This window comes from Aegilops tauschii, chromosome 7 (genome assembly GCF_002575655.3).
Source record: "Aegilops tauschii subsp. strangulata cultivar AL8/78 chromosome 7, Aet v6.0, whole genome shotgun sequence".
In the NCBI taxonomy this organism is placed as follows: domain Eukaryota; kingdom Viridiplantae; phylum Streptophyta; class Magnoliopsida; order Poales; family Poaceae; genus Aegilops; species Aegilops tauschii.
The window spans coordinates 246983292-247000291 of NC_053041.3; the positions used below are offsets into that span (position 1 = coordinate 246983292).

Below are 17000 nucleotides of genomic sequence, written 5' to 3' on the forward strand. Positions count from 1 at the left end.
TTTGATGATTTCCTTTGTTGTACTCGGTAGGATTAATTTGACTAATCACCATTTTTTCCAAAAAAGAAATACCACTAGCTAAAGTACATGCGTTATTCATTAGATTGTTTGATCAAACTGCTGGAATCGCCTAATACTATCTCAGTTCAAAACTTTTGAGGAATCATGAAGTTAGTGCTAAACATATCTTGCTTTATTTCTAAATCGCAAGATAGAAACTGACTGATCATTCTGAACAAAATTCAGCGTTATTAAATGCTTGTGTTTAATTCAGGTGAATGCTGCACTTATTGAAACTCTGAAGAAGGGAAGTAGCTTTGGTGCTCCATGTGCGTTGGCTCAAATGGTCATCTCCGCTGTGCCGGGTATCGAAATGGTTCGTTTTGTAAATTCAGGAACAGAAGCTTGCATGGGAGCACTCCGCCTTGTGCGTGCATTCACTGGGAGGGAAAGATCCTCAAGTTTGAAGGCTGTTACCATGGCCATGCAGATTCCTTCCTCGTTGAAGCAGGCAGTGGGGTTGCCACCCTCGGCCTCCCAGACTCCCCTGGAGTGCCTAAGGGAGCCACTGTTGGGACTCTAACAGCACCTTATAATGATGTTGAGGCGGTTAAAAAGCTGTTTGAGGATAACAAAGGGGAGATTGCTGCAGTCTTCCTTGAGCCGGTTGTCGGCAATGCTGGCTTCATTCCTCCGCAGCCTGCTTTCCTAAATGCTCTCCGTGAGGTGACCAAACAAGACGGTGCACTTCTGGTCTTTGATGAAGTGATGACTGGTTTCCGTTTAGCTTATGGTGGGGCACAAGAGTACTTTGGAATCACCCCTGACGTGACAACCTTGGGGAAAATTATTGGCGGTGGTCTTCCAGTTGGTGCTTATGGTGGGCGTAAGGATATCATGGAGATGGTTGCTCCAGCAGGGCCAATGTACCAGGCAAGAACCCTGAGTGGAAACCCTCTAGCTATGACTGCTGGAATCCACACTCTCAAGCGTCTGATGGAGCCTGGCACGTATGAATACTTGGACAAGGTCACCGGTGAACTTGTCCGGCGGATATTGGATGCGGGTGCTAAAACAGGGCATGAGATGTGTGGTGGACACATCAGAGGCATGTTTGGATTCTTCTTCGCAGGTGGCCCAGTGCACAACTTTGATGATGCCAAGAAGAGTGACACCGCGAAGTTTGGGAGGTTCCACCGTGGGATGCTGGAAGGAGTGTATCTAGCACCGTCCCAGTTCGAGGCAGGTTTTACAAGCTTGGCACACACAACCCTAGACATTGAGAAAACCGTGGAGGCTGCCGAGGAAGTTCTTCGACGGATGTAGACAATTCAGATTGCAAACTTTTTGGAGCTTTTCCTTCTGTTGTACTCTGTAAGTTGTACGTGGCTGAAGTTTAGTTTTGTATTGTATTTTGTTGTGCAGCAGCAGAAGCAGCAGTATATTGTCTCTAGACCATTTCTTTTCTTCTGAATTAGCATTTGGGGTGATTTTGTCTTGGCAATAAAACTTTGGCTACGACCTCAATTTTCTTCTCCTATTCCATCTACCTGTTCAATGGATATTTTTGCACCAAGTAAAGAAACCAGTAAATGTAACCGTTGTGTCGTTGCGTGCCTAAAGATGTTGGATCAACGGTGCTGGTCGCTGTACATCTTCTTGTCTCGCTAAAGCCAAAGAAGGAAAAAACAAAATTTCTACTTGAGCACGTTATGTCAAATATCTTGCCCCATTCCATTTTCAGATATGATACTCTTTTCAGGTTGACATCGTGCTTGGCTGGTGATATATATTCCCTTTAACTCGCTCTCTTGTGCAACTTGATTAGGTCCGTCCAATTGTTAGGATAGAAGTGCATGTTGCAAAGGTATGGGGGTCTCATTCCGAAAAAGTTTTTTTTTTTACCGAAAAAGTACGGGGGTCTCTTTCATCGATCGATTCCATCTTTTTCCACACAAAGAGAAGGCACATCATTCTCTCACTCTTTTTTTCTTTATCATGAACAAGCTGCCTCCGTCGCTCCCTTAATGGAGCCGGCCTATCAGGAAATCTTCATGCAAGTGCCCTTAACAGCCAACATTTTCTCACTTGTAGTCATCACCAATGAACCCATAAATTGATTTGAAGCGCCTGACACCAAATCTCGTTGTCTTGCTCACATGGCGAGAAACCCTAACCTCATTGTCCCAAAAAGACTGCATGAATCTATGTCAAAACTCCATCGACTTTGTTCCGATGGACGAACTGGAGGAGAATCGAAGCTCGAAAGATCAACTTGAAGATGAAGCGCCACCATCCGCCACCTCACCGCTCCGAGGAGAAATAATAAACTCTAACCTAAACTACTAGCCCAACCGAGGCACGAGGAGGGCAATTGGTTCACGTCCATGGCAGCCTTGCCAAAATTGGTCACCCCAATAATTTGGCATCAGTTTTTGCCACCAGCGATTCGCCAACGCGTGGGCATACAGAGTAAACCGGCTACCAAAATATTGACGTGGATCCGATATTTTGGCATCCTCCAAACGCACGCCAACTCTAGCAGTCAACGTCAATTAATTGGCAGGGCAACCCTAGGCTGCAGTCCAAACGCCCCCAGGACTCCCCATCTCGTTGTCAGCTGCTAGAGTGGCGAACAGGGGGAGGCGGGTCCTCGGGAGCGGAAGGAATAGATTGATTCGAAAAAAAAACCTAAAAGCCAAGGACACATCATTCATTGTGCTGAATGCTTAATTTTGCGGATAAAAAAAATACACAAACCAATACATCATCATGGGGAGCGTCCCCTGGTCACAGTTAGAAGGTGATAGCAGTTGTCAATTAGCAACTGTCATCTCTTCGGGTGTTTGTTGACTGTTTTTTTTTTCAGAAAGACTTTCGATCATCAAACATCATGCCAGCATAAAGAACACAGGAAGTAATAACAAATATTTTATCCATGTCCCTAGGCCACCTAGCAACACTATAAACACAGGAGGAGTCAATGGCGCAATCATCACCCCTTCCTCAAGGGAGCCATACAAACCGTTTTTTTTTTCACGCTTGAAGAAGCCGACAAATCTTGTTATAGTAGATAGTTGGGAAGTCGTCAAGCTAGCTAAGGCCCCGAAGACATCCCCGGACAAATCTTGTTATAGCAAAACAACAACCATCATCACTACTACAGAGAAGACATCCCTTCCTTCCAATCTCTTCACCTTGTGTAAATACCAAAATCACTTGTGATAATTTTACATTATGGAACATGATGCATAATTCATTTTTGTGCAATTCTGGCAAACTCTTGGTTGTTCATGTTCAGATTAGTACTATGCCGCTAACCGCTCATGCCGATCGGTAGCATGCTCTGTATTGCATATACGTAGGAAATAAAATGAAACATCTGCGCTCTCTCTCTCTCTCTCTCTCTCTCTCTCTCTCTCTCTCTCTCTCTCTCTCTCCCCCCGCCAGAATCGATCTGTTCATTACATAACCGTCCAATTCAGATCCAACAAAGATCGGCCCACAAGGTCAGCGAGAGACAAAACAGGGAAACAGCGTTGTTGCGCGGCTGGGAGGCTACACGTATTGGGGGTTCTCAGCCCGAATTCTCAAGTTTTGGCGCCGAGGTTGGGTCAGGGGCCCGTGCCCGGCAACTGGTGCCCTGCCCATCCGATGGACAGGCCCATGGAGCCCCTCGTCCTGCCCTCCACAACTTTCGCTTGAATCTCTCTCATTCTCTCCCCCTCCCAAGTTAATTCTCCCCATCTTTATGACCAGCTGCCACCAGCCTCCTCCGCTCCTCGCTCGGTTGCGTTTTGCCGGGTAGCTAGCTACCTAGGGCCTTGGCTGGGAATGTCGGAGGATGTGGGGAGGAGGAGGATGCAGCAGCAGCAGCAGGAGGAGGAGGATGAGAGTTTGAAGGCGGCGGCGGCGGCGGTGGAGGAGGGAGGAGGGAAGACGAAGAGGAAGCGGGGGAGGGTGGAGTTGCGGCGGATAGAGGACAGGACGAGCCGGCAGGTTCGCTTCTCCAAGCGGCGGAGCGGGCTCTTCAAGAAGGCCTTCGAGCTCTCCGTGCTCTGCGACGCCGAGGTTGCGCTAGTTGTCTTCTCTCCCGCCGGTCGCCTCTACGAGTTCGTCTCGTCCGACACCAGGTATACCGTATATCCGTATGTATACTATATACTAATCTAAATTTTCTCTAGTCAGTTATCTTTTGTAACTATCCGTGTGTTTTCTGCTGTTCTTGGCAGCTAGTACTTTTGCCTTTTATCTTGCACCGGCGTTCTTGTATGTTCTTGTTTCGGCCGACCACACACAGTTTGGTCTAGAAAATCATTGCCGACTGCCGCGGATCGTGTTTAGGCGCCCGAGTTCGCGATGGTTAGTTCTCAAACTGAAGGATCTGTGCATGTATAGCCCGACCAAAAAATATGATATGTAGCTGCCCATAGCCACGCCGGATTATTTTTCTCTGATTTTATGTTGCATTTCTTTGTTTCCATGGGGAATGATTTATTTCCCACAGGCGTATCATTGCAATTTTGGCAAAATTAAGCGGGGCGTCCTTCTGTCAGTCTAGTTAAATATTTCTCTGTGCCTAAAAGCTCCCACTGCACCTGCACGTCGCGAGTGCTTTTTTCCGTAATATACATTCAGCAGCTAAATATGAGATGCAGCAATCCTGCTGTAAGACTGTTATAAGTTACTGTTAACAGTGTGCATGTTGCCCCAGTACGTACTACTTGTCTGCCAACCTTAAAAGAACACACACTAGTTTGAATACATGCATAATATCACTCGTATATAAGTGCAAATTATTGCATTTCTACCACCACTGTATACTTTTCTACGCAGATTATGCCATTTTCTTTTATTAGGATTAGCATACATATATAGTTCTGATAGTGAAACTGTCCTTGATTTTTTTTAAAAAGCCCTTTTGTGAAGCTAGTGCCGACCAATCGTGTTCTAGTGTGAAGTTATCGGATCAGTTTCTTTTACCTTGTTAATAGATACAAAGTATTTACTACAGTATGTTATTACACTAGATTCATTTTAGATTTCCTATTTCTATTCTATTTTTTTGCAGCGTTGAGCAACTTTTTGGTCGATGCAAGGACATTCCCGACACGGTAATTGATGATCTGAGTATAGCAGCACGAGATTCCAGCGGTTATTGCAATATACAGGTAAGGAATATGTATGTATGTGTGTATATGTTAGGTTAATTAATTATTCTACCAGCTTCATAGTTAGATTCATGTTTGTATTATGTATATGTTATTTTGGGTACACATATGAGTAATTAAACAACTTATTGTTCATGTGCTATCTGCCAATTGAATTCATGAGCCTAACTACATATACTCCCTCTGTTTATTTACTTTGCATATAGGTTTGACCTAAGTCAAACTTTATAAAGTTTATAAAGTTTGACTGAGTTTATTGAAAACAGTATGTACATTTACAGTTGACAAGTATATATAATGTGAAAATATATTCAATGATGAATCTGATGGTATTGATTTGGTATTGTAAACTTAGTCAAAGTATTCAAGATTTGACTTAAGATAAAACTAATATGCAGAGGGGGTACATGTAAATTATCTCAATACTGATGCACATGATTCTCAAGTTGATTACAATATACATGTGAGGAATCTTGTTGTGTGCTAAGGTTATAGGGAGGTAGAGGAAGGGCTCTTGCCCTGGAGGGACGATATAAGTGTTATTCTTCTGATTCTAGCTTGCTTTATTCCTCGTAGGGAGTCCTTTTTATATAGAGGACTAACCATCCAATCTAAGTAGCAAGCTGAAAGATATATTTCCGTATTAAACAATACACTACTTAACATAGGAATTGGTATCTTTTTGATATCATAATTGGGAGTTGCCATGGTGGTAGGGCCATGTACTAATGTACATAACATCACACCCCTCCTAGAGATGCAACTCGTCCTTAAGCTGCTAGGTGGGGCGACCATGGTTGCAATCTGGCGAAGTCCATTGACGATATGTGATTTCGCTGCACCTCATGGCTCGAACTAGATAGTAGGGCTTTGGCCCTGTGTTTGAAGTGGAGGCCCTCCTGGCCTAGGGGAAGACATTGTGTTACTTTGTTCCAACACGAATAGCCTCGTTGCTAGAAGATGTGGAAACTCTATTGCCCCATCTTCATTGGTATGGCATGTTGGGAAACATAGTAGAAAACAAAAAAAATCGCCCTACGATCACATAGGAACAATATGAAGATGCATATAAGGTTTGGATCGACGATTTTTACTGACTCCGGAATGCAGCAGAAGTAGACGAGTCGGTATAGATCGTACTTGGAGTCCCTCGAAACGTTGATGACGATCCCTCGAACAGAAGACCAAAATCACGACATGTGTACTTGGTTGCAAGCGTACGGTCTTCACGATCCGGCAGCGCTTTGCCGTCCAGGGCTAATCGTCGCCGTAGAATTAGAGGAGGAGATTAGAACCACACAGGGCTTCTAATTATGAAGATTAGAGGAACTAGGTCTACCTCAAATTAGATCAACTAGAACTAGAGGGGGCTCCAAAACTTGAATCATCAAAAGGGCCAATATCTCAAGTATATATAGGTTAGAGGAGGGGGGGGGGGGGGCAGACTGGCTTCCACCAAGGAGGGAAAGATCCTCCTTGGGGCACCGACCAAGGGGGGGGGGAGTTGGACTCCTCAACTCCTCCCCTAGTCCAATTCGGGGCCCCCAAAAGGAAGGGGGGCGCCACTTCCTATTGGGCCATGGTGGCCCAATACTCCTTCCACCACTAGGCTTTTTAAGGCCCGTTGATATTTATCGATAATTTTAATGTAACACATCTGGAAACATTAGAGAACTTTATTATTAATGTAACACATCTGGAAACATTTTCCACCTATATATTATTTATCGATAATATCCGGTGTTGCCCGATAAACTCCGAAACCCTTCTGGTGACCCCGAAACGCTTCCTGTTTCTCTTGAAACTATTCCGAATATTAATGAAACAATTCCGCATATAAATCCTCGATACTCTCATCCTACTAACACTTAGGAGATCGTGATTACCTTAAGCTTGTGACCCCGTAGGTTCGGTAAATCATAGACATAAACGGAATTCCTTCATTCAATGACCGATAGCGGAACCGGGGACGTCCATATCGATCCCTATGATTACACGAATGACATTCGAGTGAACCTTTGGTTATCATGTGATGTTCCCTTTGCTTCGCGATACTTTACAAAACCCGAGGTGTGCCGGTATCCTCTTGAGTCATGCACATGCTCATTATACCGTCATCCTCGTTACGGTTTTGTTCTACTTTCTTGTTGAAGTGTTCCAGCATCCCCGTGACGTAGTCACCTATGTCTGGCCATATGATGATTGATGCCGTCACACTGAGAGGGCCCTAAGAATATATTTCCATCGTCGGAGGAGCAAATCCCACTCTCGAGCTATCTAGTCTCTTGTCAAACTTTCTGATTGACCAGTAAGTTGTCGTTATGATCACCGTGTTACAAATGAAGTTTGAGCAACCCTAAATTTCACTTTACGGTAGGAAGTGACTACGATATATACCCTCATGGTCTAAGGAACTAAAACACATACTAACACTCCGAGTTATAACAATTGATTTCAGACGATATTATCTCAAAGTATAACAAACAAGTTTGGGTCGATTCAATATGATCGTTCTTCTAACATCATACTCTCAATGTTGTTTTAGGACGATCGTTACACTTAACGATATCCTAAGATCCGGAAAACGTGATCATCAACAACACCTGAGCCTGTTTTAGAGGCAAGACTATGAACCTATACTTACCGTTTATCATTCCATGGTGCATATGAGTTTTCCATTGAACAACAGATTCTAGGATCATAGCAGTTATATCATAAAATATAAATTCTTAATTATGAAAATAGAAATAGAATAATAGAATATATTGCCTCTAGGGCATATTTCCAACATGGCCTTGATGCTTCACACTAATTACTTGAAGGAAGTGTAATGGCCTTTTATCAAACCCATGATGTATGAGGTTCCACTGCTCCTGCACGGGAAGAGGCCCACCAACATACCATCTCACACTCTGAATCATAGGCATCTCAACCCGCGCCATGAAGTCCATCTCGTCCTTGAGCTGCTAGTTGGTGAAGGTGACTAAGTATTTAATTACATGTTCCTTGATTATCTATGAACTATCTAAGGTGCACATCATAAAAAGAGACATGGGAGATAAAACCGACTAGACAATATGAAGCTTTGCCCCCCAGAAGACAGAAAAGTTGAGGATCGTGATGTTGAAGAACATGCTACGCAAGACAAAACAAAATTACCATGCATGAACCAAACCAAGATACACAATTGAGTTGCAAGCAAGGAAAATATACCCCCGACAATCACGTCAAAGCAACAAGAAGTTGGTGATGTTGATGAAGTCCTCTGAATCCCGCAGGAAGGTTATACCACTCAGCCACGAGGTTGTTCTCCTCGCATAATTTTGCCTGAGCAAACGCCAGTGTGTATGACATCTCCAAGGTATCCACCCATACACATAGACCAGCATACCAAGAGCAGTTGGAAACTACAAGATGGAGTAGCAACAACACACTGGCAACTAGCACTATATCCAATCTAGAGGAGAGGGAGGGGAGGCGGCGCCCAACATGAGGGGTGTGGTGGCCAGGGAGACTTGGGGTGCCCTCCCTATGTACACTACGCTCTATTTACAAGTGGCCAAGGGGTGAGGCGGCCAACCCTAGGGGGATTCGTACTCCACCAGGGACTCGTTGATGGAGTCTAACTCCACCATGTTGCCCCCACCAGGCTGCCTTGCCCCTCAAGCAAACAGGGGTGCAAGCAGGCAGAGGGTCTTCTCGAATGTTCTAGAACATTACAAAACCTTCCAAACCTTTCGGAAGCTTCGATCATATTCTAGAACCTTTCGGTACTTCCCGAAACACTTCGAATATCACCGGAACACTTCCAAGATCCTTTGAAACACTTTCGAAACCCTTCTCACTCATTCTCCATAAAATCATAGCATTCCCAAACGTTGCTCAATGTTAAGCATGTGAAATGTTCGAGCATATGTGGACATGTCCGGAAAACCTTCCGATTAATAATCGTCAGCGGGATCTGGTCACCATAACAAATCTCACATATCATCGAAGATCCTTATCGAGCAAACCTTCTATCATCACATGCAATTCCTTTTGCCTCACAGTGCATTACACAACCCGAGGCGAGACTTTGACGGTATCCTATAATCAACTCCTTGTTCAGTATACCTAAGTATCCTCGTTACTTGTTTGTACTATTTTCTCTTCTCCATATTCTAGTATCCTCGTGACTAACTCTTTGGTCACAATACATGGCCAGGCAACGTTGGACACCGTAATAACGAGTGGGCCCAGAGTGTATCTTTCCATCGCCTGAGGGGCAAGTACAAATCTTGAAATATCTGGAACCATGACATATTTTTTGATGTATCTGAAAGTTACCTTTACAATTGCAAGTTATAGAATTATGTTTGATGACCCCGAAGCATAGTCTTATTTCAATCTTTTGCACCATAAGTGAGAAATCTTCAACTCTTCGCTTGGTATCCCAAGTGGGGGACCGAAATATGTCAAAGGGAATTCTCCTTTGCATTTGAGGGTTCTTATTAGAGCCTGCATTTTACCCTGTCGCACATTGATTGGGATCATAATGGTTTCTGATAGTTATCTTTGAGCCAAGTGTATCCAAACATAAGTATGGAGAGTGTCTTTAAGAAAGACCAACTGCTTAACATCATCACTACGAGTACATCAGATAAACCATAATCATTAGGGTAGCTCATATCACTATTGTATTGAACATCTAAAAGGTCAAGGTGGAGAGATTACAACTTTGGCTACTACCATGAACCCGTAATCCAGGGGGTTGACTACATACAACTCATCTTGCAGCGTGGTGATGAAGATTGTTTCCCCTTCCGGCAGAGTTCAGGATCAAGGCCAAAAACAAAGATTGCATCTGAAACATGATGTGGAGGCGATGAAAAATGCTCCATAATTAGGGTGAAAGTTTTAGGGTATTTATGGAGCATCAGGAACTGGAGGCCAGCCGGGAGGGTCCCACACGTACTAGGCACCCCTGTAGGCGCCAACAACCTTAGGACGCCTAGGCCCTATGGGATCCACCTGGGTGGGGCCAAGGCTCCAGGGTCTTCTGGTGTCTTCAAACTTCCCGAACAATTTCGATTTTAATTTTCCTTAGACTTTCTCTAGGGATTTTCTTGAAATTACAAAAAATAGGGAAAAAGTTGGGAACTAGCACCAGGCACTGGATTAATATGTTAGTCTAATAAATTCAACAAGAATTATTGCCAAATGTTATCTAATTAATAACATTATAGGATGATTCATACAAAAAGTATCGGTACGTTTGAGGCGTATCATGGTGAAAGAGATGGACTTTTGGAGGATGGATTCAAGAAATGTGTTTCTTGGTCCTCAAAGAATCAAAGAAGTGACATGAAATCACCCAACACCTTTTTCCTTCCTTTCTTGCATTTGATGTCCCTTTATCTTTGGTGGTAGCTGAATGGAGTAGAGTGGCTTGCAACAGGTGGAATGAGTAAGTGGACTATCTGTTGAAATACACAACTTGTCTTTCCAGTTGGCTAAATATATACAACTCTAACACCCCCCTCAAATTCATGGTGGATCAACAACACTTATTTGGATAGATAGAAGTCGTGTTGTGCTCTAATCCAGGCCTTCGCAAAGAAATCTGCCAATTGTGTTACTCAAAAGGCACATACTGAAGAGCAATAACCTAATCCTGCAAACCAGCGTGCACAAAAGCAGCATCAACACCAATATGCTTGGTGAGCTCATGCTTCACAGAATAGCACGCAATACTAATAGAACATATACTGTCAGACAAGAGCAGAGTATGTGTAGTGTCAGAAACACCAAACTCCAATAGTAACCGCCATAACCAAGTAACCTCTACGCCAAAAGAGCCACAGTACGCAAGTCACCCTATACACTCGGACGGGAAACTACAGTCTGTTACTTCGTCTTCCTGGCAATGAGAGAACCACCAAGAAAAACACAGTAAGCATAAAGTGAACGACGATCTGAGGATCGTTAGCTCATTTAGCATCCAAATAGGCCTGAAGTTGTAATGAACTGGAATCGGGAAAGAATCAATGGTGAGATATCATGCCATGAAGATATCGGAGAACACAAAGGAGGTGACTATAGTGAAGCTAAGAGGGGGCAGAGACAAAGTAACTCAAAATATGAACTGGATAAGAGATATCCTGACGAGTGACAGCTAGATAGACAAGACTCCCAACAAGATTATGATAATGGGTAGATCAAACAAGGGATCACCATAAGTAGCATGTGAGATCCATCGAAGTCTCAAGAATGCGCTCATCAGTGAGAGCAGGACAAACACGAAGATCCTGGATGTACTTTTCTTGGGAATAAAAAGCCATCAGAGGTCAAAGAGACCTCAAACGCAAGTAGCCAAGAGGACCAAGATCAGACATAAGAAACTGCTCACTAAGACGGGCCATCACAAAGGCAATATACTTAAGGTCCTCGCTAGTGATGATCATGTCGTCAACATATAGAAGAAGTGTCCGACCATAAGCAGAAAGGTGGACAAACGGCGCTTGATCATGAGCACTCGTTGAAAACCCAGTTGCAGTCACCAAACAAGACACTTAATCAGGCGCAAGGGGCTCGCTTCAGGCCATAAATAGAGCGACGGATATGACATACCATGCCGTTAGGGAACAGAATACCCAGGTGGGGGCTGCATGTAAACCTCATCATGCAACTCGCCATTAAGAAATGCACTCTTAACATGAAGTTGAGACATAGACGTGGCGAATAGAGGCCACACTAAGAAGTGTGCGACCAGTGGTCATATGGGCCAAATGAGCAAAAGTCTCATTGTAATCACGACCGTGCTCCTATTGAAAGCCACGAGCTAGAAGACGAGCTTTATAACGGTCTAGAGAACCATTAGAGCGGGTATTAACCCTGTTGACCGATTTACAAGTGATGGGGCAGACATGGGGAGAAAGATAAAGAAGATCCCACATGTTGTTACATTCAAGTGCTCCTGTGCCATCACAAGCTGCCATTCAGCAGGATGAACAACAACTTCACAATAAGAAGTCGGTTCAAGAACAACAACGCCAGGCAGAGAAACCAGGGCGATCAACAGGCAGTAGCGGACGAGGATGGAAGCCATAAGTAGGCTAAGACAAGGAAGATAGCACATCGGTAGACGCATCCACAACACACAAATGGAGAGTATAAAAGTGTGGAAACGATGGAAGAATACAAGGAGGATTCACCGGGTAGACTCCGATGAAGGAGACGAAGAAGTCATCGAGGAGGAAGGTGCAGAATCCTGTGACAACTGAGGTGAGGAAACCATGGGTGGAAATGTCGTGTCTGGAATAGTCGAACAAGTAGGGCAATAGGATAAATGGACAATTGGCTCAACGAGAGCGATAGGTGTGTCAGAAAAAGTGAGGAAAGAGATGCACTCCACTAAAAAGGTTGAGGAAGATGGACGCGGGTAGAAGGGACGAGAATCATCAAAAGCCAAATCCCGAGAAGTACGCATCTGATGATCGATAGGATCCCAACAACGATAGCCCTTATGCTCATCACTATAGCCTAAGAAGACACACTCGATAGATCGAGCGGTCAGTTTGGTGTGCTCACGTGGGCAAGTAGAACATTGCAAACTCAACCAAACAAATGAAGCACCGAATAATCAGGAGAATAATCAAAAATATGCTCAAAAGGAATGCCACCCTACAAAGCAGTGGATGGCTGAAGATTGATGAGATAGGTGGAAGTGGAAAGAGCCTTAGCCCACAATTGAGGCGGAAGAGAGGCGGCGATCTTCAATGCATGAGTCATCTCGAGAAGGTGACAATGTTTGTCCTCAGCCATGCCATTCTGAGCATGAGCACCGCGATAAGAGAATTGAGCAAGAGTACCCTGCTTAGCAAGACCTCCATGCAACATCTTGGAGATATACTCTCTAACAGAGTCAGCATGAAATAGACGAATAGGCATGGAGAACTGAGTATGAACCATGGGAGTGGAATGCTTATAAATAGATAAAACCTCACAACGAGAAGACATAAAATATATCCAAGTGTGGCGAGAGAAATCATCTATAAAGATAATATAGTGGCAATGACCCCCCTTTCGAGCCAAAAGGAGCTGGACCACAAATCAGAGTGAACAAGCTCGAAAGGGTGCTGAGACACAATCTGGCTATGATGATAAGGTAGTTGGACCTGTTTGCCAAGCCGACAACCTTGACAGTCTAAAGACACACCACTTGAGACACATCCACGAAGGCCACGTCGAACTAAGGACAAGAGATGAGAGCCATACAAGTCACCAAGGCGATGATGCCACTGCTAAAAAGAGCTGGTAGACCAGGCAACAGAGGCGGAAAGACTGACGGCGATGGCAATGGAGGGAAGGTGAAGCCAGCCAGGCTCCTAGAGGCCCTGTGAGTCATGGTGCTAGGGGCCAGCACCAAGTAGAGCATATTGTGACTGTCTAGAACGGAGCATGAGTCAAAGTCGATAATGACCCTACAACCAGAGTCAACAATCTGACCACCAGAAATGAGCTGGATGGCAACTTAAGGAACACGAACAACATTAGTAACATGAAAAGATGAAGTGCTAAGAATGCCTCGGCCAGTAACTGAGTGATAGCTACAAGCAGAAATAAAAATATGAACAAGAGAATCGAGAGATTGAATAGAGGATAGAGTGGATGAATCATGTGAATGAAAAGATGCTCTTGTATCAAGGATCCACTAAGGTGTACCTGCGTGTGTAGAAGGTGGTCTCGCCCTACGAGAAGAGTCGGGAGCAGAACCTATGGATGTAGAACTTGAAGATGCACTTGCAGGCATCAAAGTCGCGCAATCTCCTGCTTAGTTAGGGGTGTTAATATTCATGCACTAGCTAACACAAGCAAAAGTCAGTACTTTTGGAAAGGTCTAGGCAATCCACATATACACTTCCACAACCCCTGTACATGTGACGCGGGAAGTCAAGATGTGAATAGACTCAGAGGTATGGCTCAAGAGGTCTATACATGGATATAGAGGGGGGAATATTGATTTTTGGATAAATTGCAAATGCTATGACTTGAATTCAGGACCTTACGCCCTGTTACCATGTTAATATTCATGCACTAGGCAACACAGCCAAAAGTTTAAACTAATGGAAAGGGCTAGGCAATCTATATATACACTTCAACACCCCTCTCACGTTTGGCATGGGAAGTCTAACACGTGAATAGACACAGAGGTATGACTCAAGAGGCCTATACGTGGACACGGAGGGGGCAACAACAATTTTTGGATAAATTGCGAAAGTAGGGACTTGAAATCAAGACCTTAGGCTATGTAGTCACCATGTATTTAGCATTCATGGACACCCACATATCTGACATTTGTGAAAGTGGACTAAGAATATTTACGTCCAGACTCCTCGAAGGCTTTCTAAACGTCTGGGTGGATAGCTCGGTCAGGGTCTGAACAAGAGAGAGAAGAAAAAGGCCATCCAACCGGACTCATCAAAGTCTCCTCAAACGCTGGGGCTGTCCGGCACTCCACGAAGTCAGTCCATATATGGGGCAGATATGGGGAGGCTCAGACACGCCCGGACATGCCTCCCATGTTAGCCCAAAATCCATTCCACACACCTAACCCCACCTACAACCTCAAATATTTTTCTCATTTTCTCTTTCATCTCCTGCGTTACCCTAGGTCGGAGAGGAGCTTGGCTGGGTCGGATAGGAACTCGCTAGCATGTGCTAGACACTGCCCCCGTCCCTGCCCTGGCCCTTCGCTGGAGCTCGTGGTTGCAACTACAACAGGCTACCACGCGTGCATGCATAGACCATGAGCGCTGGTTGCAGCTGCGTGCTGTCATGCGGGCGTGGTGTCCGCTACGTGTAGCCACAACCGCCGCGTGTTTACATAAGAGTAAAATTAAGTGAAAGATCAAATGACTAACAAATATCATGATTGACAATGACACTGTCGCATTTTGGGAAATTAATGAATTATGGCAATGCATATATATTTGCCTTATATTATTCTCCCACACATTGACCAAAGCATGATGAAATGAGTTGACATAGGAGTAAGGAGCAGACTAAGGCATAACCTAGTGGTGGAAAGGGGTTGCTGCCTTCTCACCCATCCAGGTTTAAGGCATGGTACTTGCAATTTTGGCTTGTTGCACCAATTATATTGTAGGGGCCTCCCTTATAGTCTTTCTGTCAAAAAGACATAAGAGGAAGTGCACGATCATATGACTTGAAAAGTATCATGAGAAATAACATGTTCATGAGATAGTAAATATCATGACAAGTGACTTGTTCATGAGACTGGTAGGCACAGATAAAATAACACACCGCCATCCAAAAAAATCTTGAAGGTCAAACTCTAGCCAAAACATATAACATAAGTCACAAGCCACTACCAAATTTGATAGTATTGGGCATAAATCATGTTAGCCATGGTAGCCTTTGTGGCAATGATCTCATTCATATGCTTTTCAATAAAAGCATTTGATGGTAGTGCCCCTTGATTTATTTTGCTAGTAGTATTCCATCCACCAATGTGGAATAGCACTGTGTTGGGTTAAAGTCAAGGATTATTTCCTCAGGTATAAGGTGTTGCGACATAATGGGATATTAATGGTCAAGCTAAATAGTTAAAAATATCATTAGGGGGAGATTTACTTTACCTCCAGTATATGTGGACCATAATCCCCTTCATTCCCAAGGACTAAGTCCAACTTATCATCAATGTCAATTAGAAGGCACTTAGGCCTATTGTGACACGGGTTTATGCAATGGATGTAAATGCATACTCACACAATGTTTACTATTACTCCTGTTTTGGGTTCTTCCTCCTTTTATGTGTTGGTATATCGGCCTTATTTTGATACACTAGAAGGGCTACACTCATTCTATTGGTCTTCTCTGCGAAGGAGCACACAGGGATGCCACATTGGCGTATGGTCCCATCACCAAACCATTATTTGGACTAAACTATATCATTTAGATTAGAATAGGGTGCTAGGTGTGCATTTTGTTAGTTCTTTAACTAAAGTGTTCATTTACTCCGACTACGAGTTCACATACCAATGTTGTATTTCATTTGAGTAATGTAAGTTAATTAGACGCTACAATGCAAAAGTTACAAATAGTTAGGTTTATAACTAAACTTGTCACACATATTGATACTCTTAGCAAACCTACAATGTCCAACACGTCACCTACAATGACATCAAAAGTCTTGCCACCGACATAATGGAAGACACTCGCTTGCAAGCAAACACTACCGAGTACACCTCACTAGCTTCCGGGTTGTTTCCACATCTTACGCGGCTACCCGACACCACCTTTTAAAGTCGTGTGGTGAGATTCTCACTCGCTTGCATTCTGCGATGCTACACCTTGGACATTCCTAAGCCGCTATCGATCAACAAGGCTAGTGCTCACGACCAAAATACTTCGTCCACATCTATCACTAGCAAAACCTCACTACATAAAAATGCAAGTCCTTGTCCTTCTACAAGGAAATTACTCTCCAAGGCCATCTCCTCAAACAAGATAGCGACAAATATTCCAAAGTCACCCACTCTATTAGAATCGTATCTTGAATTTTCACCATTGAAATCTTGAGTTTTCACCATTGAAAGGTATATTTGTATTGGCTAGGCCTTTCCATTTGTTCGGACTTTTGGTTGCGTTGTCTAGTGCATGAAGCTTAACATGGTATTAGGGCCTAAGGTCTTGGGCTCAAGTCCTGGCTTTTGTAGTTTACCCAAAAATTGATGTTGCCCCCTGTGTGTCCACGTATAGGCCTCTTGAGCCATACCTCTAAGTCTATTCACATGTTGACTTCTTGTGTCACACGTGAGAGGGGGT

The 17000-nt window shown here is 43.9% G+C and overlaps 2 protein-coding genes across 2 annotated transcripts in view; both read left to right on the forward strand.

Moving 5' to 3' along the window:
* Positions 1–523: 523 nt before the first annotated feature.
* LOC109755157 (glutamate-1-semialdehyde 2,1-aminomutase, chloroplastic-like) lies at positions 524–1509 on the forward strand. The gene has a single exon (XM_040394301.2). It carries the CDS (start codon positions 769–771, stop codon positions 1324–1326), a length of 558 nt encoding a protein of 185 aa, XP_040250235.1. The 5' UTR covers positions 524–768; the 3' UTR covers positions 1327–1509.
* Positions 1510–3612: 2103 nt separating this feature from the next.
* Positions 3613–17000, forward strand: part of LOC109755158 (MADS-box transcription factor 51) — a 34400-nt gene continuing 21012 nt past the window's right edge. The window contains exons 1-2 of the mRNA XM_020314043.4: positions 3613–4133; positions 5072–5171. Coding sequence (XP_020169632.1) covers positions 3835–4133; positions 5072–5171 — 399 coding nt within the window. The 5' untranslated portion in view covers positions 3613–3834. The remainder of the gene's footprint in view (positions 4134–5071; positions 5172–17000) is intronic.